Source organism: Lachnellula hyalina (genome assembly GCF_007821495.1).
Source record: "Lachnellula hyalina strain CBS 185.66 chromosome Unknown contig00024, whole genome shotgun sequence".
Taxonomy (NCBI): Eukaryota; Fungi; Ascomycota; class Leotiomycetes; order Helotiales; family Lachnaceae; genus Lachnellula; species Lachnellula hyalina.
Window position 1 is genome coordinate 254,177 of NW_022157138.1, and position 25,717 is coordinate 279,893.

At 48.0% G+C, this 25,717-nt stretch overlaps 7 protein-coding genes across 7 annotated transcripts; 4 read left to right on the top strand and 3 right to left on the bottom strand.

Moving 5' to 3' along the window:
• Positions 1-79: 79 nt before the first annotated feature.
• On the bottom strand, positions 80-4,956 carry SWR1 (Helicase; the record flags this gene model as incomplete). The annotated part of the gene is made up of 2 exons (XM_031146692.1): positions 80-4,851; positions 4,911-4,956. 2 exons carry the CDS (start codon positions 4,954-4,956, stop codon positions 80-82), a joined length of 4,818 nt encoding a protein of 1,605 aa, XP_031007750.1.
• A 487-nt stretch (positions 4,957-5,443) lies between these two features.
• Positions 5,444-6,101, top strand: LHYA1_G001713 (uncharacterized protein; the record flags this gene model as incomplete). Its single annotated transcript, XM_031146693.1, has 3 exons — positions 5,444-5,563; positions 5,714-6,025; positions 6,075-6,101. The coding sequence occupies 3 exons, from the start codon at positions 5,444-5,446 to the stop codon at positions 6,099-6,101; spliced, it is 459 nt and encodes a 152-aa protein (XP_031007690.1).
• A 657-nt stretch (positions 6,102-6,758) lies between these two features.
• On the top strand, positions 6,759-8,525 carry LHYA1_G001714 (uncharacterized protein; the record flags this gene model as incomplete). Its single annotated transcript, XM_031146694.1, has 6 exons — positions 6,759-6,855; positions 6,904-7,105; positions 7,168-7,223; positions 7,272-7,475; positions 7,557-8,119; positions 8,157-8,525. 6 exons carry the CDS (start codon positions 6,759-6,761, stop codon positions 8,523-8,525), a joined length of 1,491 nt encoding a protein of 496 aa, XP_031007763.1.
• A 569-nt stretch (positions 8,526-9,094) lies between these two features.
• LHYA1_G001715 (uncharacterized protein) lies at positions 9,095-9,690 on the bottom strand (the record flags this gene model as incomplete). The annotated part of the gene is made up of 2 exons (XM_031146695.1): positions 9,095-9,266; positions 9,401-9,690. The coding sequence occupies 2 exons, from the start codon at positions 9,688-9,690 to the stop codon at positions 9,095-9,097; spliced, it is 462 nt and encodes a 153-aa protein (XP_031007762.1).
• A 4,812-nt stretch (positions 9,691-14,502) lies between these two features.
• LHYA1_G001716 (putative fungistatic metabolite) lies at positions 14,503-15,260 on the top strand (the record flags this gene model as incomplete). The annotated part of the gene is made up of 2 exons (XM_031146696.1): positions 14,503-14,861; positions 15,029-15,260. 2 exons carry the CDS (start codon positions 14,503-14,505, stop codon positions 15,258-15,260), a joined length of 591 nt encoding a protein of 196 aa, XP_031007761.1.
• A 339-nt stretch (positions 15,261-15,599) lies between these two features.
• On the bottom strand, positions 15,600-19,295 carry rev1 (DNA repair protein rev1; the record flags this gene model as incomplete). The annotated part of the gene is made up of 1 exon (XM_031146697.1): positions 15,600-19,295. The coding sequence occupies one exon, from the start codon at positions 19,293-19,295 to the stop codon at positions 15,600-15,602; it is 3,696 nt and encodes a 1,231-aa protein (XP_031007760.1).
• A 567-nt stretch (positions 19,296-19,862) lies between these two features.
• On the top strand, positions 19,863-21,607 carry prlG_1 (MFS transporter; the record flags this gene model as incomplete). The annotated part of the gene is made up of 4 exons (XM_031146698.1): positions 19,863-19,940; positions 19,997-20,090; positions 20,259-20,692; positions 20,762-21,607. 4 exons carry the CDS (start codon positions 19,863-19,865, stop codon positions 21,605-21,607), a joined length of 1,452 nt encoding a protein of 483 aa, XP_031007766.1.
• Positions 21,608-25,717: the final 4,110 nt, after the last annotated feature.

A 25,717-nucleotide genomic window follows, 5' to 3' on the forward strand; every position in this document is an offset into this window, starting at 1 on the left:
ATACACGTTGCCCATCTAATAGAACAGAAACGCCATTTTGAAAAGAAAAAAGATACTATACAAATACTCAAACTAGCAGCTACCTTGCTCTATGAGAGCGGTGACTCTTGTCCCTTCCTTTCTTCCGGTCTTTCGGAATTTCCACTGGAGTGTCCTTAAGCTCCATCGTCATGAACTTTAGCATGTAATCATCAGCAGACTCAACCCTTTCACCCCAGGCATTGAGCTCTTCTTCATCGTCCAACACCATCTCATCATCAACCACAGGTGTCTCATCAGCGCCAGGTGCTTCGGTATCATCACGAGGCGTCCCTGCGGCTGCTGGTGTTGCAGATGCCGTAGTAATAGCGTTCTCATCGAAATCGGCGGCGTCCGTCTCTTGCACCTCGTGCTCAGCTACTTTAGCAGCCACGACATCCTCTCGATCTTCTACTTGCGCCAATACTCGCTGGACATCTTTGCTATTATCTGGCCCGCCTAAGACTCGGTCCATGGCAGCGCTGGCTGCCGCGTCGCCATCTAGGAGAGAAGATTCTTCGCCGAGAACATCCTGTACGGACATCTTGTTGAAGTAATCTGTCGTAAAATCTCCCTCCTGAATAACAACATCGTCAAGCATTCGTTTTTGATTAGCCTTGCGCAAAATGTTTGCTTCAATTGTGTGTTCTGAGACTAGACGGTAGATATGAACGTCCCGAGTTTGACCAATACGATGGCATCTATCCTGGCATTGCTTATCCATAGCCGGATTCCAGTCGAGATCATAGAAGATAACAGTGTCGGCGCCCGTCAAATTGATACCTAGACCGCCAGATCGACTGGAAAGAATGAAGGCTAAAATACGAGTATCGTTATTGAAGCGATCTGTGAGAATCTGGCGCTGCTCAATCTTGGTGCTGCCGTCTAGACGAAGGTACTTATGTCCGTGAATATTGAGGAACTGCTCCAGAATGTCCAAGACCTTGGTCATCTGGGTGAAGATAAGTGCACGATGACCCCCAGCTTGAAGCTTGCGAAGTAGTTTTGCCAGCGTCTGTAACTTGCCACAATCGTATTGCAACAGCCGCTTATCCGGGAACTGAATGGAAAGTCGCATTCGTGCCTCGTGGAACGGATCTTTTGTGGAACTATCTACAACTGTTTGGACAGTGTTGACTCCTCGGCGTGTAAGGGCTAGTGGGGTCATGTCCCTGGCAACAACTGGAGGAGTTACACAGGCAAATTTTCGGATAATAGCATCTAATTCTTCGGATCGCAGGGAGAGACTTGGCACCATGGAGGACAGGGTAGGCGATTTGTTTTCCAGCCATGTTAGCATCTGGTTGCGACGCTTAGGCTTAGGCTGTAAAGGTCGTTCGTTGACGCCGATTGTGAGCAGTTCCATCATTTGTTTTCCGTAAATAGGTTTCTGTTGTCGACGTAGAGCATTGAGATAGACACAATGCTGAAGCTCTTCAAACCGGCCCCATCTCGAAGCACTTTCCAGATATACCAAGTTTGATTTAGCGGTAGACGGGTCAAGATTTGTGAGGGCGTTCTGGGCTCTGTGTCGCTGGCTTTCGCGCATTTCCATCAACATGCCTTGAGCAGTAAGCATAGCACTTCGTGCAGTAACAGCACCAGAGAAACGCTCGTGCTTTGTCGGAACTAGGTTCAGAAATTCCAAGCTTGCCTTACTCATCGGATCTTCTTTGAGAAGACGCCTACGTACAAGGAGCTCCTTAATCTCAAAGTCTGCGATAGCTGATTTTTCCATGGGGAACGAGGTCATAATTGGCCGATCTAGGAAAAGGTCCGGATGATTGCATACTTTTCTCAGTTGCATCAAGCAGTTGATGATGGACAGGTAATTGCCAGAAGCCAGAGTGCCTCGAGTATCCTCTCGACTCAAGAAGCTGTCGTACAACTCTCGTTGTCTCTTAGAAAGACGACAAAACTCTACGTGTTCATACTTTGCAGGCATCTGCTTTTCAACGTCTGCCTTCAGTCTCCTTAACAAGTATGGACGGAGAACTTGGTGAAGTTTGCTGATGATTCCCTTGGACTCCGAATCCATTTGATCTCGGCCGTGCTCAAGAATTTGTTCGGATGGCTTTTTGAACCACTCTTGAAATTCTCTCAAGTTCGCAAACCCGCTTATGTTCTGTTGCGTATCCGTGCCATTTGCAGTTGCGGGCATCAAGAAGTAGAGCAAGGACCAGAGTTCCGTGAGATTGTTCTGGAGTGGAGTTCCAGTCAGGAGGAGTCTTGCTCGAGTGTTGAATGTCAACATGGCTTGCCACCGCTGTGACTGGAAGTTTTTGATATTATGTGCTTCGTCGAGAATCATATAATGCCAGCGCCGACGCTTGAATACTTGAACGTCTCGAAGAACGATCTGGTAAGAGGTAATGCAAACATTCCACTTGTCTTCGGTTTTCCACCCGAGCCGCTTTCGCTTGCGCTCCTCTTGGCTGCCATAGTAAGTTAAGATTTTGAATCCGGGGCACCATTTCTTAAACTCCATTTCCCAATTGAGTATAACACTTGTTGGAACAATGACAAGGTGAGGGCCCCAAACTTCATGCTCGCAAGCAAGATGGGCTAGGAGAGCGATGGTTTGTATTGTCTTGCCTAAACCCATCTCATCAGCCAAGATACCATTGGTGTTGTTTGCATAAAGGCCCGCAAGCCAATCTAAACCATGATGCTGATATTCTCTGAGAGTGCCCCTCAGAAGGAAAGGCACTGGGGTCTTAAAGTTGGAGCCGGGCTGTGGTGTACTACTCTGAGTGATTTGGCCACTGTTATGATGAAGCTCGACTGAAGATGCCGAATCCATTTCAGAGGGTCTTGTTTCCGTGGTTCTCGGAGTTGGTTGACTACTACGGTCAGGGCTTGTCGACGTCCCTTCGGGTGCCTGCTTGACAATTTCTAACTCTTCCGTACTGTTATTTGCGGCGCTCGGTTCGATCTCGCCTACGACACCCTCTTCCAAAGGCTCTTGATGAACGGCATCCGGTACGAGAGACCTCTCATCTTCTTCGATGTCTGCGTTGCCAGTAACAGACTCTAAATCTGGTTTCGCAGAATCCAGCTCCAATGACTTCACATCTGAAGGAGCGAGGAAGCCGAGTAGGCTACTTGATCCACCATCTTCGTCCTCCTCGTCCTCACTTTCTTCCTCTTCTCCATTTTCGCTATCACGTTCTTCATCGCTGGAGCCCATATCATCGTCCATATCGATCGATTCATCGCTGTCGCTGCATGTGTTTTCCAAATCCGGTCCTTGACCTGTGTCGGATCTGGGGGCATCAGACATCTCTTCATCGTCCACCTGAGGTATAGTTGGTAAACCGGAATATTTCTCTTGAAGTTGCTCCTGTGTCAAATGCTCATCCTCGACCGCGTCTGGCGATATCTGCTCCTCCTCCGCCTCTGATTCGCTTGAGGACATGTTACTTTCTCCATCATCGGACCGGGATCCGGACTGAGGGCCTTGATTTTCTTCTCCATCAGAAGCACCACTTTCATCCTCACTGTTCTCCTCGTCTGTGAATATCTCCGAGTCCGGGCGAGCTGTGCGGGCCTGTAATTTTTGTGTGGATAGGTCTACAGCTTCATTCAGCGCTTTACGGACTCGAGCTTGCTCCTGTGCCTCCCATTCCACTACCCGTCTACGATTGACTTCCGCTCGTACATTCGCCCATGTAGCTTGGAGACTTTTAATCAAAGTTCTGTATCGATATTCAGTGGACTTTGCTTCCTCGGCCTCCAGCTGCTCTAGTGACTTGGGCTGTCTCCGATACCATTCATCTCTACATGCTTCCGCAAGTCGCTTGGCTGTCGCTCGATGCTTCCTTTGCTCTATGAGCATCAACCTTCGAAACTCTAGAGCGGCTTTATTCAAGTGATCCTGATGTCCGTATTGCTGAGGAATATGATCCGGTTCTGGTGGCTCGAAAACTGAACAAGTCTCGGGGCTCAGCACGCCTCCTGGTTTACAAGCTTCCTCTATCCGTAAGAGAATCCGGGCATCTTGCTTAACCGATTCATCTGTATATTTCGGTCCATCTTCAACACTCCAGAGTCCCCCTTTAGCAATATTTATATCTTTTGCTAAGTCCAAGTACTCTTCTAAGGTCGGAAACAGCTTTGCCTTCTTCGGGACTAAATCATGATGTGTCAAGGGCAAAGATGCGGGTTTGACTCGAAGTTTGATTTTCGGAAGGGTCGTCTTGGGGCTCGCGCCAGATGGAGCTTCTAGTTTCTGTAGACTGGGTCTAGCTTCTTCGTCTTGGGTTATCTCACCAACTCGTCCTGAACGTCGCTTCTTGTCTGGACGAGTTTGTACCGGGGCAGAGTGTGGAATTTTCGGTGTTGAGGACTTCTTGTGTGATCGGACTGGTGTTGCTATTTGTTCACTGGGCATGGACTTTCGATGGGATCGTTTTGGGGAGCCTGCAGACTTTGACGGTGACTTTTGCAATGAGGCGGTGCTAGGAACTGGCTTCTTGGACCCTTTGGTTGAAGAGGACGGTGCATCTCGAGCTGGAGGCGATCCATTTGTGTTTGCGTGTTTACCTTGTGTAGAGTGTGTTTTCTGAGCGCCTCGCGTCTGACGTTTATCGGATGGTGGCTGTAGCTCGAGGGGTATCACATTTACTCTGCCCGATTTTCTCTTTCCATCCTGAGTGAAGGAGGTGGGGCCTTCTGCTACGACTGTCTTCCAAGGAGGGGACTCGATTTTCTTGCGTGGATTCGGGGTGGTCTCGCTGACTCGACGCTTCTTAGTTGGCGGACCCTCCTCTTCAGCCTTCTCGGTGTGGTGATCATTTGTGTACGGGACTTCAATTTCGTTTGGAGGTATGTCTGATAAGTGACAAGATTAGTTGTTTGATTAGTGGTGGTTGGGATGTGGGGATGCATACTGAAATTTGGTTGACTTTCTTGCGCATCTGACGCGCTCCGTGTCATGACTTCTATGAGAAGAGGGGCCAGGCACTACCGTAATAGTGATGAAGTTAACATTTGAGGGGACAAAAACAACTTCGGCAGATGCGCAATGTTGAGAATATCTCATCTACAAAGTTTGCGCATGTCCAGAGGTCAGTTGCGCTGGGTATTGACGAAATAGTGCCAATTTGATGAAATTGCTGTCAACACGCCGCAAAGAGGGAAAATCACGAAGAACCCGGGAAGAAGCCAGGCGTTGCATGCATGCAGGAAGAAAAAGCGGCACTATATGGCTCGCTGTGCTGCATCGTGAATGGCTGCTGCTTTACATATAGGGCGACAGGCTTACATAAGCGAGATGCCAAGCTCTTTGTAACCTCATCGACAGTGCGAGAGAGAGGGATACGTAGGAAGTCACCATTCAAGACATTTCAAAGACACAAAACCAAGGTACAATCCTCTACCATGATATCTACTTGCCCTGTAGCTGCTCTAACACTCTTCGCAGATGCTCTCTCGGCGGATTGCAACTGCACGGCCACTGCGAGCGGCTCTGCCGGTTGCTCAACGAGCAATCTTTGGTCAACAGCGATTCGCTCAAACAGCTTCTTATGATTATCCTGAATTGGTGCGTAGAACCACTGCCCATTCATCTACTAGTATTGCTTGTATTTGGACTTCTGCTAATATCACAAACTCAAGACTGCAGCTCAGGACCCCGACATGGTATACGATCCCAGCTCCCCCTCCATAAGCAATTAACTAACACATTGGACAGAACGGCGGATACATCAGCCCTCCTCCTATTAAGCGCCAATTCCGCGATCCGCATGCCGACTGGTGGGACAAGCAAGAGCGTCGAAACTATGGAGAACCAGTTCATGAGGACGCTGATATTATGGGAATGTTCTCGCCGGAAGAGTACACATGGGTAAAGCCAGGCAAGGGAGCGTTACAACTTGGCGCCTTTATTCTGACTGTCTTTGGGTTTTCCGGAGTTGTCTCGCTTTACTATCCAGACAAACCATCTGCACCAAAGGAGTATGAAGATGGACTTGAGCGGGAACTGGGGGGTCCAAATGCATTACGGGTAAGTCGAATATGAGTGCTATGCATGACAATTACTGACTATTATTTAGGCACATAAGTCTGGGGATGCTGTGTAGAGAAATGCTCAAGCATGGTTGTAAATAGGAAGTCTAGTGATTCGCAATTGAACACATTCGATGAAGCGTATATGCCTCTTCAGAAATTGATAAACCATATGATAGAAGAAGAGCAGCCTTGCATTTCTAACATCATTGCGAACAGTGGTTTTATCTTTAATTTCTTCCAAACGGCATTGACTCTGGCTTGACCTTCAAGTCAAAGTTGAGTTGTCCAATACAGACATAGCGGGTTAGATCTCAACAATAGTCAACTATCTTGCGGTGGAGAAAAATCCGTACTAAATATTAGGAGACGTCCAACCTGGCTTGGAACATTGAAAGTGCCGCTTTTTTGTGTCTACGGCGAGACTGTATCGGTTCTTTCCCTTCCGGATTTTGTCCTTTTGGACTGCATGAGGCGTTGCAAAGTACTTATAGCTCCTTCCCTTTTTGGTTCCCGTCTAAACGTTGCGCCTTCCATAAGATTGTGTCTTGCTCTTTCCTGACTAAAAACCATACTTTCTCTTTCCTCGTTTCACGCATGTTGCAGCTCAACCAACTTGTTCCAAATACACACCAAACTTCAGTTGGAGTTCCATCTGAAGCTTCTCTTTTGATCCGAAGTACTACTTTTGTTTGCCAAAGAGAAGCCATTAACCTGCCAAGCATTTCAAGATGCGGTACCAAAACTGGGATGTCCTCGTCTTCCCAGACCAATCCAAGATCCCTTTGCAAGAGTTCAAAGCCGCTTGCCAGGTGATTCAAGATCAAGGTGATCTCATCGTCTCTTGATTGTCTATTTACATTCTGACTTGAACAGAATCCCACTCATCTCAAACCAACCCACATCTGCTTCCGACTGTTACTTCGTTCATCCCAGGTTTAGCTGCAGGCTCTCCCTTCCGCATCTCTATACACTCCTGGCAAAATCCAGAGATCAGCCGATATGTCACTAGCTTACAAAAGCCTTTGGACCATGTCATGTTTGAAGCCCGCGTCTTCATCGATGGAAGCATTTCAGGGTAGGAACCTAAACAATCCCCACAATACCCTTGTTAATTCCGCTAACTTGTATGACATACAGATCTAAATGGTTTGATCAGAATGGACCTTGGCCTACCATCATTGATATCAGCATCGGTACCTCAGTCATTTTCTGTGATCTGAATGGCTGCTGACTGACTACAGACCTCGACAAACAAGGTGAGTTTGAGAAATTGAAGTTCCCTACCTTCCATAAAGAGCTTTTGTCGCAAAGCTATTGGAATGCTGGAGATGATCTTGGCCGCATAAAAATTGTTATTGCAGAGGGATTCTCTCGAGACAACCTCACATATCCCTTCGAACGTGTCAAGAACATTGTGTCTTTCTCCTTCCAACATGCTCCGCTCGGTAAGTCCTCCTAATGGCGCTCCCTTGAGTGCCGCTGGATTCGCACCACACCATGATACGACCCGAGCTAATTACTTTTAGACGTACTCGAGACTTCTTCCATTGCTTGGCCAAATGAGTCCATGTGGCGACAGGTATCACTTGTTGGACCATATTATTCCCAACAATTCTCTCCAAGAAAGGTATCCGATATCATCGACGCTCACAGCCACTCTCCACGTCACACAACTAATCCACGAGAAGCCGGTGGTGCAAGCAATTCCACCATTGGCTCCATGTTCCCTCCTCCGCCAAATTTTCCCAAACAGACAACCTTTGATCCTTTCACCGAGCCTGTCCACTCTGCATTTATCGGTTGGCGCCAACCATCTTCAGATGTCTCCATGGGAGACTACTCCAACTCAAATACTCGCGCCAGTGCCAGCCGTAATGTTTCTGATCCAATGATTCTTACAGAGAAGCAAGATCGTCGATTTGAGTCCCTGCAAATGGCCGGGGCGTACGAATCAATCTGCGAGGCTCTTTCTGCGCCTATGCCTGCTGCTCCTGTCAATACTCCTCAGAACGGAGCTGGCACCCCACTTTCGGAATTACCCAATGCCCACACCTTTCGAGCTAAGACAGCAGGAGCAAGACAGCCATCAGTCAAGTTGGAAATTGATCCCAGTTGTAAGTTCACAGTCGGTAACTGTCAAATACACGCCACCAGCACCTAATACATATTTAGTGAGACCGACGTCAACTCGAATCGAAGCTTCGATCATAAACAGCGTCAAGAGCAAGCACAATAATGTCCAACCACCGCCTCTCGAGTCGACCGTAAACCCTTCGGAAGTTGTTCTCACTCGCAAAGCCTCCCTGCAAATCGCCACGGAAAATCACAGTGGCATCAAAAGACAGCGTGTCATTACCCCAGCGGCTTCCAAGGTAATTGATGATGAGGATGAACCACGATCCTCTCCATCGATCAGGAAGGTCTCTGTTAGAGTTGCAAAGCAGGATTCGAAGGAAGGCGAGAGAAAGATTCTTGGGGGTATTGAGAATGTTTAGAGGATGTTTGTACTGTTGATCGTATGAGTACTTGTGGTTTGCCTATGCATATTTAGCGAAAAGTGCCATGCTTGGTTCAAGCTGTTTAGTATTAATTTCCATGTTCAGGGAGGGAAGAGGTGGACATGGTCTTACCAATGGGATCATGGTTGGTACGATGATGGAAGGATGATAAATTAAAGTGCTATCATTGTTAGAGACCTATAAATACATTCTCTTCATGATGAGTCAAGCCTCCTGTCTCCGACGACATGTTCTAAAGCCGCCGCTCTATCTTCTGGTTCTGATGTCTTGAGATCTTGATATTTGGTGAATCGTCGATCGGGTATGTTGTGAAATGTAGACGCCCACGCTTAATGCCCTCAAAAGTCAAATGCGTATCCGTACCGTGCTGTGCTGTGCTCCGAATAAACAAAAAACAAAACAATACGCCTCAGCTATGCCTGCAACACCCAGATTACCACCCTATTGCGTATGTTCATATGTAAGCTTCTCTTCTCTCTTCTTCTCTTTCGTTCTCTCCTCTGCTCGAATTCATTTTCGCTTCTCTGCTCAAATCAATCTTCACTTCACTTCTTCCTCCCACTCGCACCAGTTGCCGTAATCTTGGACGTCGACATCAAATCCCCAATATACTTCTGCAGGAACTTATTGTTGTTGTCCAGCTTGTCATGCTCTTCCTTGACGGCCTCGATGCGATTGAAGATCTCGAGTAGAGATTTCTGTAAAATCTTTGCGTGTCTGTTGAGGGGGGGTTGTTAGGAATGGGTGGATGGAATGAATGAATGGTTGTCTTGTTCTTGGGTTTATTTGAAACGAAAACGGACATGTCGTTTGATTTAATTTAGAGGGGAAGAGAGCAAGGGAGTACGAACTCATTAAGCTGCGCCCTGGCATCCTGACCCATCTTCTCTAGATCCTGCTCGCTGCGCCTCGGGCTCATGGCGCGGGCATCATCCTCATCGAAGACCTCGTCGCTGCAGTTCAACTCCACCTTGGCCGTCTCGCGGGGTATGATGATGGTGCCGCTTGATTTGCGCGATGTCATCTTGGGGCGGCGTAGCTTCTGTGGTAGTTCTTCATTTAGGGAGGCGGTGGAGGACGAGGAGGAACTGTCTTGTGGGTTTGCGGGTTCGGCGATGTTGGGGACGGCGGAGGCGGACATGCTCAAGTTGATATTTTTGTTTGTTTGGCTGGCGAGTGTTTTTGTGGATGATTCTTTTTTTTTTTTCTTTCAAGGAAGGAAGGATAGATAGAAAGAAAGAAAGAAGGCTTAGGTCTCGGAGAGGGAGGGCTGAGAGGTGAAATTCATTGAATCGCGTGTGGTTTATCAACGATTGTTGACTGTCGAGGAAGTGCTTTTTGGGGGCTGTGAAGTTCTGGTGGAAATAAATTAGAGTGAGGGTGAGTGAGGGTGTGTGGACCCTTAAGCAGAGTCAAGGGCAGTGGGTTGTGGTGAGAGGCAGGGGGCGTGGATTGAGCGATGCAGGCGGCGGATTTCAAAACCCAAACAGAGCCAAAGAGAATGAATGGGGAACCCGCCGATCGCGTGAAGGCTCCACCAAAACGACACCCGGTAAAAGATCCATGATAGGAAAGCGTCATTGGTTGCTGCGCGCACAGTAGGTACGGAGGTATTGCTGCACGTAGCGTACGAGTGGGCAGGTACTCGTAAACCGTGGAGTCGTAGAGTACGCATTTGTACTATTCTCAATGCCGCGGACACGAAGACGAACAAGTACTGGAACTTATGGATACGGTCATTTAATGATGATTTTATGATGCTTCTATTCTTGTATATACCACATCTACCTACAGTACAGTACCTACAGTACCTCCTACCTTATCTTTACTTTTCTCACATATCCCTCCCTCGTTCGGCTCAAAGTCGGTCGGCGGGGCCACTACATTTCGGCTCAAAAAAGGTCTCGTGGCCGTCCTGTGCTCCACTCTTTCTTCACAGGTGGGAGCGAGAATGTGTGGCTTTCAGGGGCGGCGGATTCTTTGGCTGAGTTTACTCAGAAGCCCAATTCCACATGGTCGGAGTCAAACTCCTGAATCTTTCTCTACTACTGCAGGCTATCGAAAGTCATCATGCACACTTCTGTTTGCCATGCAGCGAGTAAGTAGTGCAGTGCAGTGCTCCCTTTTGAAAAGTCTCCGTCTCCGTCTCCACCCTCTCCTGTGTTTTGTTTCCTCCTTGGCGTTGAGTCTTTGCCCATACCTCCGTAAAAAGATGCTTGCAACTTTCCACTCACAGGATTCCGGCGTCAGAGTTGATAGACATACACCCCCCCCCCCTCCGCCCCCCCCCCAATCCATGATGACCTCATGTCATGTCGATCATCAAAAAGCCTTTCCCGTTGTTGCAGCTAGTGTTCTTCGGCTAGCCAATCCGCTGCCAGATCTGCATGCAAACTGCTGCAACAAAGCATACTGTAGCAGAAACTCGGGCCCAGTCGCCGGAACTGCAACGTCTGATAGGCCCCTCCGCCCCCCTCTGCATACTCTGAGAGTCTGACGCTCTCTCAAGTCTCAACCAGACAAATAGAAGTATCTCTTCGTCCCTGGCCGCTTCCCCACCTTCCGACCATGCGCAGCGTGATCTCTTTCTTTTGGCGCAATATGTAAGTATGTACAGTAAAGTAAGTACTAAGTGAGTGGATAGATAGCCATCGCTATGACACACGATCTTCCAAATCATCCTCTCCAAGCAGCAAAGCTTCATTTCAAGTTGGCAAAGTTTCACCAGATCCCGATTCCGAGACTTGTGAGTCTTGGGACAAACAAAAGGAGGCTGGAGGGAGATGCATCAAGAGGACTGTGCCCAGCACTGAAGTGATGACATCGCCAGGAGCCTGGAGGAGCCGTAGCCTTGTCGATAACCACGTACTTTTTCGAGGTACGTGGTATAATCATGCGGCAACCCTCAAAGGAAGCCTGATCTGAGGAGAGATGCTCTTTCACAAAGCTTGACAAAAGATGCTCAATACTGAGATGATCTTCAGTTTGATCACCCTCTGCCCATGGAAAATACTCCCGTGTCAGCACAGGCCTGCCCTGCGAATCTCAGCGCGTGCAGTACTCCCGTACTGTACAACAGAAACAGAGATCCCCTCCCCTCGCCCAACTCCGCCAAGTCCCGATAAAGCTCGCGATGTTGTTTGCCAGCCGCACGCTAGACAGAAAACGCGAACGCCACACCCAAGTTTTCGATGTCCCAGACAGGTGGGATCTCAAAAGTTGATGGTAATAATATTAAGTGCCGCTTTCTCTGTCCACTGCGAGTTTGCCTGCTTGCTTCATGCATGCAAAGTGGAAAGGGGCAGAGCCGCAGGGGGGCTGTTTGTTGCACATCACATCTCCCAAAGACACCGACACCGACTCAGATCATCACAGTACTTTTAAAGCGGTGAAACCCAATGATAAATATGGCCGACCACTTAAATTTTCCACGTCGGTCTCTCTATAATAATCCCGATAGTAATGCCTGGTGTAAAGTTCTGTAATTATCTGCACGTGCTTTGAAAGGACCCCCACGATCATCGGCAGTCGTAAATCCACGCCGCGACGGTGAGAAATTGCTACCAATCATCTAGGGAACTCCCCTAAATTTGGATGGTTCGAGTGCTTTCTGCTATTTGAGACTCGCAGGAGGCCTCACAGCGGACAAGTATGAGAGGGACCACTTTGCGAAGTATACCTTCCGCTTCCCCAAAATGAAAACAACTCATCCACACCGTGTCTATCACACTTGCTACTTCGTAATTTATAGGAACACACCACTCGGAATTACGTTTGAAGAGCGAGTTGATCTTCAAAGAACACCTCACCATACTCCCCTCCCCGCCTCATGGATCCCACGGACGAATTGGTCCGGCTTGACAAATCGGTAACCTGAGTACAGGAACTCTCTAGCACAAAATAACGAAGAAATATGCGATGGTCAAGCTGTGGCAAGAAGTCTCTTTGTGAGAAACAAATGTTTACCGCACTGTGCTTTCTCCTCATAAGCCTTGCTCTCCTGAATATCTTTTAGTACCATTTCAATACTAAAGGAGCACCGGCTAGTCGTCGCCTTACTGAGTTGCATAGCCGTTGCTTCCCATTGGAAATCTGTCAACTCTCATTGGCAGCTCTTGGCTTGCGGGTACCAAATCCACGTAAGACTTATTGCAGGTGCAATCAACCAGCTGGAGTGTTGGCAGACAGCGAACGTTCCTTCTTGCCTCAAAGCCAACCGAAAATCCAAGCAACCACTAAGAGAAGTTTTATTTTACTCATGCTCCTGCTCTGCATTGGCAGAACTTTGATTTCCCGTTTACTAATAGTAGGTATGTCAAGCTCTTCTGTGTATCCTATGCTATTTGGCACGAACTTTCTCGAGAAGGTAGTAGCAAGTTCAAAGAGCGCCTGCAGAAGTATTCTTTTAAGCTGAATGTAAATAGAGACTTCAGCTAATAAGCAGTAGACGGTTTCTTCTCGAATCTGCCAAAAATAACATGTAGGGAAAGGGTGTTCTCTGTACTTGCGAGCCGCGAAGATGGAGTAGGAGGGTGGGTGTCTCTGCCGTTTTCCGTCTATCGGTTCACATAACAATAAGTGCATACATACACCTTGGGCCCAAGGAGACTCGACGGCAGTATAGACACGGGTGAAGAGAGTCCGAAGATTCAGCTTCTCGATATGGCAGGATTCAATAACAGATGGGAGAGGAACGTTACGCATCGTAAAAGGGAAAGAGCAATTTTGCTAGGACAAAGGGGAGATGGAAAGTTGCGGCAAATAGCTAGACAGCCATCGCCTTTCATTAAATGCAGGAAAATATTCCGAACAACTACAGTATCACCGATACTTTGTAAGACGGCAAGGAAACAAGACATGGGGAGGACGTGCAGCTTATGCTTCACAATCGCAATCGCAATCGCAATCTCGATCCTTGGCGACCTTATCCTGCTGTATTACCCCGTGTGATGGATCCGTACTATACGAAGCATCAAAGCGGGACTTGACTTGAGTCGGACAAGCTTTGGGGTTGGGTTGGGGGAATTCCCGAGATCACTAAACGCCTCGAGATGCGCTAGGAACAGACAAGATTGCAAGGCAACGCCTCAAAACCAACATCTCGGCAAGACGTTAATAATCATAGAATAGGAGGTCAGACTAGTACGGTTCTGATTGCCAGATTCAGCAGCTTTTATCGCGGTTTTATGCAGTGTTCGCGGCTCACATGAAATTCAGTTCTACCTCCAGTTTGCAAACCTTTGCAGGTAGCCCTAAGCTACCAATCAATAGACCTTTTGCGTCTAAAACAAAGCTAAACAAAGCAATCGTCAAAAATTTCCTTTCCTACCACCTATTAGAACACAAAGCAGCTTTCTACCAGAGAGCTTTCTCCCGTGTCTTTCAAGGGCATATGTTGATATGGTTATGAGGTAGTGCTGGTTCTAGAGTTTCATAGGTTCACTTTAAATTTTCGCCATTCTTGGTGGTTTACCATAAGTCGACTTGAAATGAACTTCCATCTCCAGCTCTTAGCTATTCAGGAGTTGGATGCCTCAACATACAACTCGTAAATCAGCCTCATGCTCATGCTTATGCTTACGTACCTACTGTACTGTCCTCAGTTGCGCAATCGCTACACGAGGATTCCGTTTCACAGCCCGAGACAGCCTTCCCCTCCTGCAAACATGACATCCAAAACATGTCGCTACTGCACGTCAAACCCCTGTAAGCCGTCGGAGCCTCCTAATTTACTAAAAAAAGAGCCCCCATGGGCGCGGGCGCAGCTGCTGAATGCAGGCAGCGCAGCCCAGGCCGCTCCAAGCCTTAAAAGAGAACTCGATCCAACCAGATTTCCGTTTCCGTCTATTTTCAATATATAACATATATACACCTGTTCCCCCAACCCTCCCTCCCTCCGCCCTCTCCCTCCGTCCTCCCCTCTACTCATCATACCAAGCACCGGACGGACGGTATGGAATTCTCAATACCCACCGTGCGCATACTCACCCTTATCGCGTTCCTCGTCGCGGTACAAGCATGTCTCGCGCAAAGCAGCAGTAGCACAACAACAGGCTCAGCTTCTTCAAGCTCAAGCTCAAGCTCAGCCGCAACTGCAACTGCAACTGCAACTGCATCAGCGAGTGTATACCCCGACACGACGAAATGGGAATACGTAGGCTGCCAGAACGAAACGACGCTCCGGAACAACACCAACGGGCTGCGCGCGCTGAATAGCGGCGTCTCGGAGTCGCTGGAGCTCATGACGGTCGATACGTGCTTGACGTATTGCGCAGGTGGCAATTATGCGTTTGCTGGGTTGGAATATACCAAGTGAGCCTCTCTCTGACTTGGCCTCCATCTTACTTAGCCTCTCCCATCTCTCTTTCCCCCTCCCTCCAAATCCAAAGAAATCAATTGCAGTATATAAGCCGCCCGTCTTCCAACAACTTGATTTCCTCTTCTTGATTTCCTCTTCTATTTTTCTAATACCAGAACAGGGAATGCTATTGCTCGCAACTCCTCTCGGCGCTATCCGCTAAACTCCCCGAGTCCAGCTGCAATTTACCATGTGCAGGCAATGGCTCACAGGTTTGCGGCGGATCGCTGGCGCTTACTGTGTACAAGGCGAAGAGCTCGAAAGAAGGGACGGGGTTTACGGTGCGGCAGCCTCTATCGAGTAGTGTTTTGGCATTGGGGATCGCGTTGGGCGTCTTGTTGTGCTTGGCTTGATGCTTTTTTCTTTCTAGACTTTGGATTTTGGATTCCGCATTGCATTGCATTGTATTGCATTTACGAGATATGTGTTTCGATCTGGGGGAAGAAAGGCGTTTAAGGGATCGGGTCTATATATATCCATTTCTGGTGGTTTGGGATAGTCATACCTATCTATATGGGCAGGGAGTTTGGATTGGTGTTTATTTAGCGGGCATACTGACTGAGCATACTGAACATTTCTTAGGCGTACTACATACGTGTAGGGATTTGCATACAAGGCGTTTTGAAGCAATAGAGAGCTCGATGAAGAGCAAGAGATACCTAGATTTAGATACGATTACGATACAATACCCATTATAATTCCACTACCCCAATCCCCCGTTCCCGAACCGCATCTTGCACTTTCTCTTTAACGCCCTCTAACGCCTTTCCCCAAGCCCGTTTCCCCTCATTGTCGGGCGACTCGTCAATAAGCCAGGTTATCCACTTCACAACCCCAACAACCTTACCCACATCCCGCTCATACAGTACAACGCGCCGCAAATACCGCTCCATAGCAGCTACATCCTCAGGATGCGGCCCATCACCCGCAAACTCGTTATGCCACGCACTCAGCGTCTCCCTAAGTTCCGGCAACGTACTCAGTTCCTGCGTCGTGAACGTCGGTTTCCGCTCTTTGGGTGGCAACTTTATCCTCCGCTGTCCTAATACAGGAGCTTCAGGCACTTTCCGCTTCTTGGGAGGCAGCAGGCCTAGCCCCCCTTTCTTAACGAGACGCTTCCGTCGATGCTCGTCGATGATTTCTTGGCGCATGTCGTCTGGCAGCGCCGAAAGGAAATCCGGGTCTAGCATTTCGTCGCCTTCCGAGTCGGAGGGTGCGCGGAAGGGGTCACGGGGTACAAAGTTTGACTGTGTGAAGTTGGAGTGGGCGTCTTGTTTGCGGGCAGCGTCGAACCTTCGTGGCCGTCCGCGGCGGGTTTTGGTTGGCGTTGTGCGTTTGAGGGCGCGGGGTTTACGAGGTGATTGGGGGAGGATGCTTTGTGCTCGAGGGAGAGGAAGTTCTGCGTGTGCTGTGTATGAGGCGAGGATTTCGGCTTTCATTTCTTCTGGGAGGGCATCGAAGACTTCGGGGTCGAGTTGTGAAGGTAGAGGTGCGTTGGACGCTTCAGGACTTGGACTCCGAGAAGGTAATTTGAAAGCTAGAGGCTGGTCTCTTGATACAAGTCTGCTTTTGTGCTGTGCCATGAGCTTAGACCTTATGTCTTGGGGGAGCTCCGCTAACACTGCTGGATCTATTTGCGTGGGAATGATGAATTGGGTACCAGTAAGGTTCAAGAACTTCTTGGCACTTTGGTCAGCAGCATTAGCTCTGGCAATTGCAGCTGCTGGATGAACTGGTGTGGCTTTTGCTTTCTGTGGGCTCTCCAAATCATCGATAGGGTCATCGCTTTTCAGCCATCGTGGAGCTGCCGATTTGGTTTTCTCCAAGGTAGCCGACCCATCAATCTGATCCTTAAATAGTGTGACACCGGGTCCCTCTCGACAGGAAGGCGTGGCTTTTGACTGCTCTGGCGTCATGGGATCATCAATAGGATCCTCGGTGACCTGCTTGACTAATTTGGGTGTAGCAGGTGCTCCAAAGTTTATGCGTCTTTGGCTGCCTTCCACGACAGCATTACCGGCAAACTTGACAGGATCTAACTTCGTCATTTGAACACCAAGACCACGAAGCTCTCCAGGTGAAAATCCGTAACTGCGGAGTACAGAGATTGCCTCGCGTCCGATGACTTCAGCACTGTTCGTAGCTACTCCGAGAACGATACTCTTGTTGTAAGTGTCACATTTCCCATGTCCCAGATGTTTTGGCGGGTCTAGCGGTGCATCTGCTGCTTTTTTCATAATTTTCATAGTGAGCTGTCTCCCCCTTACTCTTTGCTCGATAAGGCGACGTTGCAACTCAATGCAGAGGTTTTGAACAAATTCTTCGGCTTCAGGCTGGGATATAAATCTGATTCCCCAGTTGACTTCGGCAGATACCGACTTGCGGAGAACTTGCTCTCCAACTTCGGTTCTGTCGATACCACGAGAATAGTCCCAGATCTTCTCTCCGGTTTTAGGCCCAAGAACTGTCATTAAACGATCCTTGTTCAATTGACGAACGTCTTTGACAAACCTCACCCCGATTTCCTCTAATTTCCCTCCAATGCTGTAAGCGACTCCTGGCAGACTCTGGATAGTCAGCTCCCCAATGAAGTCCAACACTTCCTCGGGTTTGATTTGGTGTTGTCCCGCAGGTTTGGCCTTTCGGAGTGCCACTTTTGCTAAAAGAATATTCCCACCTATTCCAACTGAGACCGCACATCCCGTCTTTTCCTTGATTCGTGATCGAAGATTGTGAGCGATCTCATCCGCTTTCTCCTGCTCACGCCAGATACTGCCCTCCTCGATCCCAAATCCATTAGTGCCACCCGCAGGTAGGCACAGAAAAGTGATATCGACGAGGGCCTCGTCAACACTAACACTTTGCACAACACCCCCAACGTCCAGAATAGCCTCGTAGAAACCTTCACTAGCTTCTTCGTAAGCAGGAAAGTCGTAAGGAAGGACTTTGATGTTTGAACACAGCTTTAAAGCGTTCTTCATCCACATTCCATTTTTGACACCAAACTCGCGCGCAGGGTAGTTGCAGCTAGCGATTTCAGACCCAGTACCGCTTCCATGGGCTACTACCGCTGGCTTGTCAACATACTCTGGCGCGCTTTTGAGGGAGACTGCACAGAAGAAGCTGTCGAAATCTACATGCATGATGTATCTTCTGGCGCCTGGTTTACGTTTGACGTGCTGCCGCTGCGAAGCTGATTTCTCGGCTGCCATTTGTTGAAAGCGAGATTTGAGATCGGATTTCCAGGTTGATAGGTGATGCAGACGAGACTCTGAATAGTACTGTTTGATAAATTCTGGATTGGCTGTCGATGATTTCCTGATATGCGGGTCTGCCAGTAAAATCGCATTGTGCTCTTCAGCAGTCAGTATTTTGGCTTTCTTGGAAGGAGATTCCATCTCAATGTCATGGGGTCGCTTGCGAGAACGTGAGTGAACTTCTGGAGTGGGAAGGGCGGAAGGGGTAGCATCTTCGGGTAGTGGGTTCTCTATTATACCGGCTCCAGCTTCAGACGGCGTCCTCATGTGAGGGGGTATGTCCTCGACTTTTGTCTCTGTTACCAGTGTCTCGGGTGTTGGATTCTCACCAGCTACTACATGGTTCAATGCATCTTCCAACGATGATGTGACCTCAAAGTTCCCAGATGAGACGGGATTCTCGTCAGGAATACCTTTTAGCTTCTCTGCGGCGGCTTCGATGCTTTCCCTCGGTTGGTCCGGAGAATCATTCATATAAGTCCCTGTTCCGTTGAAAGCGACTGATTGAGTACTCGGGAAATGGGCTCCCTCATCATCGTCTATATCATCTGCGACATTTTTGACTTGGCTCGTGTACCAACTGGTACTCGTTTGGTCCCGGTAGCCCCTTTGCTGGGTATTGGCCTGACTAACCATTCGACCTTCGTCGAATCCTAGTAAACGTTGACCGGACCCTTCATCGAGTACCCGGTAAGAGTCCCATGGTAACAGCTTCCCAGCTTTCACGCTATCCACAACCCACGCCGGCTTGACGATTCGATACCTACGAAATTCGATAGCCTTCTTCGGGGTTAGATTCGCAGCGATGATATGAGTGACTGTCGTCTTTCCGTCAAGATATTGCATGAACCCACCGCCATGACTGACAATGAGATGATGGAGATCGTTCAATGATGGTTGGGTATACCCATTTACTTGCGCCACGATACCTCGGAAGATTTGTGGTTTGCCAACGGACGATGACCGGACCTCTGCGTCCAGATTCTGAAGCTTTATCTTCTTGCGGCGGAAGTAATCCGAAAATCCTCCAAACTTGGAACCCTCATACTCGTCGCCTTCCTCATTTTCGAAGTTGTGAGCCTCGATCCGCTTTCGTACCGACTCGGAGTTCTTCTCCAATAGGCTCCCCATATTGGCTCAGTAGTAGCAATATCGAGGCATCAACAAAGCTGTCACCGAAAGCGCATTTCAAATCTCCATGAACGGATCTTCTGTGTGTCTGGACGCCGGTCGCATGAACGTTGTTGAGTTGGAAAGGATTGAAACATGGCATCTGCCCCCCAAACGCGTTAGATCTCGCGCGGTGTCACGTGTGGCTCGCGGGTCCACTTTTTGCATCCAACGCCAGCTTTCTTCGATGCCAATGGCTCTTGAACTTCTTGCTTGAAGGCAAGTCAACGAACGTATTGCTATTTTACCAAATCAACAAGTGTTATTAAGTGTTATCACTGAAACAGAATAACATACCCAGGTTCTCGCACTATATGTACAATTTGCGGTGTGTGCCGTTCGACCTAAGATGATGATGGCTATCTTTAGTGTACCTCGTCATCATTGCCCTCCTTGTCCTCCGGAATTTACATTCTCCTGTGTTCTCTTTATACCATCATATCCTTGCACTTGATACTTACTTGTTGCTTTTTTTCAACGGTCAAGTTTCTTGAGAGGAAGTAAGAAGTCAAGTACAATTTTGAAATAATGCCTGGCGCAGAATGCGAAACATCGCCACTTCTACGAGACCAGGAACATGGGGATTCTGCCTATGATGAAAGACAAGTAGGTTCCAGCGATTTTACAGAAACTCGCATTTCTTCTTACATGGGTCTTTTTAGGAGGTAGTCCTTTCCACAAAAGATAGATCACATCCGCGAGATTGGCCGGAATGGAAGAAATTATCCAATATCGCGGTGATTGCAAGCATGTCCAGTAAGTCATCTGATCCTTGCCGTGGAATAAGATGTGGCCAAATATCAAGTCGTTAAGTCTGAGGATGTTCATTCATTGAGAGATGTCAATCGTTCGACCAAGTCAACGACTTGAAATATGTTTATGCCGATACAGCCATCTCTTCTCAGCCACCTAACAACCATGCAGTTCTTAGCCCGTTGGCCAGCAGTATTTTCACTCCTGGAATAGACCGGATTGCCAAGTCCCTTCATGCCACCAATAGCGCTGTCATTGGATGTCAAACAGGATTTGTTATTATGATTGGTGTTGGCCCTTGCCTTCTTGCACCGCTGTCGGAGACTTTTGGTCGTAAGCCCTTGTACCTAATCTGCTTTACTATTTTTGCGCTTCTTCAGATACCTACCGCACTAGCACCCAATTTACCGCTTCTCATTACCGCTCGTACTTTGGCGGGCTTCTTTGGAAGTGTTGGCATTGCGAATGGAGGAGGAACAATCAGTGATATGTATGAACCCACTGAACGTGCTGGTATCTTTGGGTGGTATCTATTAGGCCCCTTACTAGGACCGACTATTGGACCTTTGCTCGGTGGAGTCATTATGGAAAACTTGGAATGGCCGGTAGGAAGAATTCCCCTTATTCCCCTGTTCAAAGACTTCTGAGAAGCAAAGTACTGATTCGATTTAAAGTGGCTCTTTTGGATCCTCTTCATAATCTGCAGCGTCGTAGTCGCTGGTGCACTCTTTTTTCTCAGAGAGACTTACGTTCCAGTGCTTCTAGCCCAACGCAAAAAACAGCTCGAAAGAACAGAGGGTGGCAATTACTTCTTCCAGGATGAAAGTGAGGAACCGCTTTCCACCAGACTTGTCCACTCTGTTCAACGCCCCATACGTATCCTGTTCACTCAACCCATCGTCATCGCTATGGCTACCTACCAAGCGCTCATATTTGCCACAACATACAGTCTCTACACCCAGTTTCAAGCCATATACGGCGAGAAGTATGGCTTCAACACTCTCCAGGTCGGACTTGTATATCTTGGCCCTGGCCTAGGATTCCTGACGGCGGTCTGGTTTCTCGTTCCTAGCATTGATACTGTTTACAACAGACTAGCAAAGAAGCACGGAGGGGCGAAACCAGAATACCGTCTCCCACTCGCCAACATCGGTGCTGTTCTGATACCCATCTCGCTCTTCTGCTTCGCCTGGGCTGTCGAACTTCACACCCATTGGTTCGTTTCTATCGCTGCTACGTACTTCTACGGAATCGGTCAAGTCGTAATTTTCAATTCATTGCAAAATTATTATATCGATACATTTGAGAAGTATGCAGCGAGCGCTGTGGCGGCTGGAGCACTGTTTAGGAGTCTCGTTGGTGGTGTGGTGCCGATGTTCACTCCCATGCTGTTGGAAAAATACGGAGTCGGATGGGGTATAAGCTTGTTCGCATTTATTGGTGTCTTACTAGCTCCGATCCCAGTAGTGTTCTGGTATTATGGAGAGTTTTTGAGAGAAAGATTTGCTATTGTCCTTTAGCAAGCTGTTGGTGATAAATGATGTTTAGAGGAGCTGGGTAGTGTTGTTGCAAGTTGAGAATAACTTGGCATTGCGGAAAACTTTGTATTGGATATAGAAATGACTCCATCCCGTTAAAACCGAAGGTTAAGCTCTCATGAACTGTTTTGAAGTCCGGGCTGAATGTGCTCAAGCAGGCGCTAATGACGACTTGATGCATCTGAGCTCTATATCCACCGCAAAATTGGACCCTGGACGTACGGAGGTATGGAAAAGGTGTGTCTTCTCGATCATCCCGCACAAATGCCAACTTCTAGATATGTCTCCGATCGACCTCTTCCACATGCTGACCCCCGAATACCTCACCGACTGCAACCTCCCAGCCCCCCTCATCTCACTGGACACCCCATGCACAAGTAACAAACATATCTTTCTTCCCCTTTTTCCAACAACTGAAACTGACCCAACCCTAAATTCAGTCTCCTAAATCTCCCTGCCCACCACCGGCTCCCATATTCTCCTAACCGCCTCCGCAACTTTCAAACTACCACGCACCACCACCTCCTCATCCGTACAGCCCGGGTCCCTTGATATCCTGCTCATCCCCGCATCAAGTATTGGGCTCACAGGAATTAGAATCCATCAGAGGCCACGCAGCGCAAGGCAAAACAGACGTGTTGAGCATCTGCACAGGCCGTTTACTACTTACCGAAAGCGGGGTTCCGAAGGGTAGGAGAGCAAATGGATGGCCTGCGTTGAGGGAACGGTTTCCGGAGACGGTTGTGGGATGATAGCCGACGTTGGGTGCGGGATGGGAATGTTTGGAGTGGTGGTAAGCTAGGATGAACGGACTGTTTTTGCATTGATGTTTAAGTAGAGGGGGTGTGAGTGATTGAATATGTGGAATCTAGATGTCTGGACTGACTAATATGGGTGGATTGTAGGAGGCGTTACGAATGGTCAGGAGATGGTGGCTGCGTATATGAGGGAGAAGTTCCCTGGGCCGGCTGCTGAGGCCATGTTTACCATGGCGGATGTGGGGGGGAAGGGGATAGTGTATAGCAAGAGTAAGCCTGGCAGGTAAATGGTTTGGTGGTTGGAGTAGATTTTAAAGTCGTTGAAGGGGGGATGGGAAGCCGAAGGAGGTTTAGGTGGGATGTTCTAATGTCATGCTGAAGCGGTTGAACGAACAGTGGAGGGAGGGACTTGACTTGGAAGCATTGCCAGCTTACAGGAAGGTAGTAGAATCAGTACTTACACTTTTAGGGTTCAAATAGGATTTTCATTCTGCCGACCCTCTAAACTGCTTGCTTGGTAGTTTATTTTGATGCCCTTTGTACTGTAACTGCCATGTACTGTACTCAGGTAAGCGAGCCAGCCTCCTTTTCACTTCATACTACGACTGCAGAAGTACAACACAGCGATATAAGACCACGCCCATCGCCTCCGCCACATTGCAAATTAACAAACAAGACACCACGATGATATATCCAGAGCTAGCTACAACAAGTTATCTAACAGTCCACGTTTCCCCTAACAGGGAAGCAAACTTCTCGCTTCCAATTGCAAAATCGAAGCCGCGTTCCTCTCTCTCTCCTTCCCATTGATAATAAAGATGAGTAGGTAGATGTTGATGTTGTCATGACACCAAATGCAGTTGAGAATGCTTTGCTAAAAAAGAAATTCGCAGAAATATGCAAACAAAGATCAAGGGGAAAAAATCCGCTATTACAAAATAGATATTGCAGACTCCCTCCCAGTCGAAAAGCATAATACCAAACAAAATTTAAAAGAGCAAAAGGTTCACAAGGCGTGATGCACGCCTCGCCCAATGTCTCGTTAAGAAACCTGCTTGTTTCGTGATATACCTACCTAGGCATATACGAGGTATATACGGAGTAGTAAAAATAAACTGCCGAAGTTGCCTCACAATGGCTTAAGGTAGGGTAGGGCCTTGGCACCTTGGCGGCATATAACAGGTGCTATGCTATGCTATCACCAAAATCTATTTATTCTCTCGTACTCGAAAGAACGCTGCAGTTCCTCGCTTGCAGATTTCCTGTCTCTCAAGAGAATTCAAAACAGCGGATTCCGAAGCTCAATAAATTACCGTTTGATGAAGTGGCGAGTTTCTTCCTGTTATATGTGGGGTTTGAGAGGGTGGAGAGGATGATAGAAGGGGAGTAGGAGGAAGTTTGTTGTTAAGACTTAATGAATCTTCTCTTCTAATATTCCTGTATGAGTCTTTTTGATTTCTGTACCTAACGTGGTGAGTGGAATGCCTTTTTTGAATATTCACATTTCCATGTGTGAGTTGCATCCATTCTATGACTTCATGTCACTGGTTGGTAAATCCCGCACTGGCTCTTTCCTCCACAACATCAGCTAAGTAGCACAACGGCTAGGTACATTCAGGCATGTGTTTTTGTTCCTTCGCGCTCCCGAAACGTGGATGCCATGTTGTCCTCTAGAAGTCCCGTGTTGAGTGAGAGGACCTAATGACTACATTATAGTAGTACAATATTTTCGTAAAGTCGCATAGTACATGTATAACAGGGGTTCGCCTACCGTACTACAGGTAGGCTGTGAAGCCGAATTAGGAATCTTCGAATTGCAAAGAACCTTCGGCGGTGAACTTAGAAACTGTGGCAAATGATGGCTTTGACGTATCTATCGGGGCCCAGAGGCACAATCGGGTCTGCGAGATCAGATCTTTGGAATCATGGGCAGCTCTCGTATTCAGTGTAACTATTAGGATTGTACGAGTCTATATTTTACGTGTCACGAAAGCCTATTTCAGTTTACGAGGGGGAAGAGAAGGCGGTGTGTATGGTCAGGAATGAAAGATAGCCGGATGATATTGTACTTGGAAGCGCTTTCGTCTGATGTTGTGCCAGGCTGATGTTGTTCAGCTGGCCGTTTGATGGACAGCGCGTGTGCGTCACGCAGTTCGGATCCCGAAGTACGGCATATGTAATAGATATGAGATAAGAATTCCCAGGGTCAGACTCGAACGGGATGGACAAAAGAAATAATGAGAATATGAGGCAGCTGGTAAGGGAGTACAGATACGTCATGTGATGGATATTCCACGTGATTTGCGGTCTCCCTTCATAGGAGATCTCTTCGTAAAAGAATGTAGAAATGTGCATTACGTGTTGGTTGGATGGACATGGTTACTGCCACACAACAAAGACGAAAATGGGCGCATGCACAAAGACTTCATAGTGCAGAAGATGGCTTGCATAGTTCACACAAGCGTCATTTTGGAAAGCGAACCAGAAGGCTGTTCCTGAGTCTAGCAGTCTAGCTCCAGGGGCAAGTGGAATTTAAGCTCCATTTCTCCCGGCTAAGGCCGCGTCGGTGGGCGGATGCGGTGCGGTACTAAAACATTGCGCGTCACCACCACCAAACATGAGCTCAGTTTTCAGCACAAACACCACACCAATAGGATATTTTCTGCCTACTAGGATAAACGTCGAGGAGAAAGTACTCCAGGTACTCCACTGATGCCAGGCGGACGTTGGAAAGATTCATCGAGTTGGAGATGCAGAGGAAAACACCTGCAATAATTGGCTACACTACTCGGTGAAATACTACTGATCAGTGTTGGATGACCTGACATTCCCCACCTGCCTTCTTTTCAAGGCTATTATTGAGTTCTCGTCGATACTGTAACTTGGTCAAGCGTAGCAAGAAAGCAAAGAAATAACTCATTACTGTACTCGTACGCGTCAACCTTTAAGACTTTATCGCAGAACTCAAGGCATCCCCACTTGCCAATTTGACTTGCCCTCTCCGTGCCGTCAAGTCGTCGTCGTCGTCGCTTCTGAGTGCTAACCGGTCCTTTCTTCGGCACCTGCTGAACTGGAGGAGGCGTGGTATTCATCGCATGTTGGCTCATCTGCGAGAAATTGGCGCCGAGCCGAAATGGGATGAATCCAACGGTAGGGAGTAACATTCATCGAATCAGCGACTCTGTTGTGACTGTAGTGAAATTCGAATAATGCGGAGAAGTTTGGATCGGCAAGCACACATCACATCGCATCGCTACAGTCAGCGAGCGACAGATTGACTTTTCCCCAAGATTCATGATTTCCAAGACTAAAAGCAGGTATATATATATATATA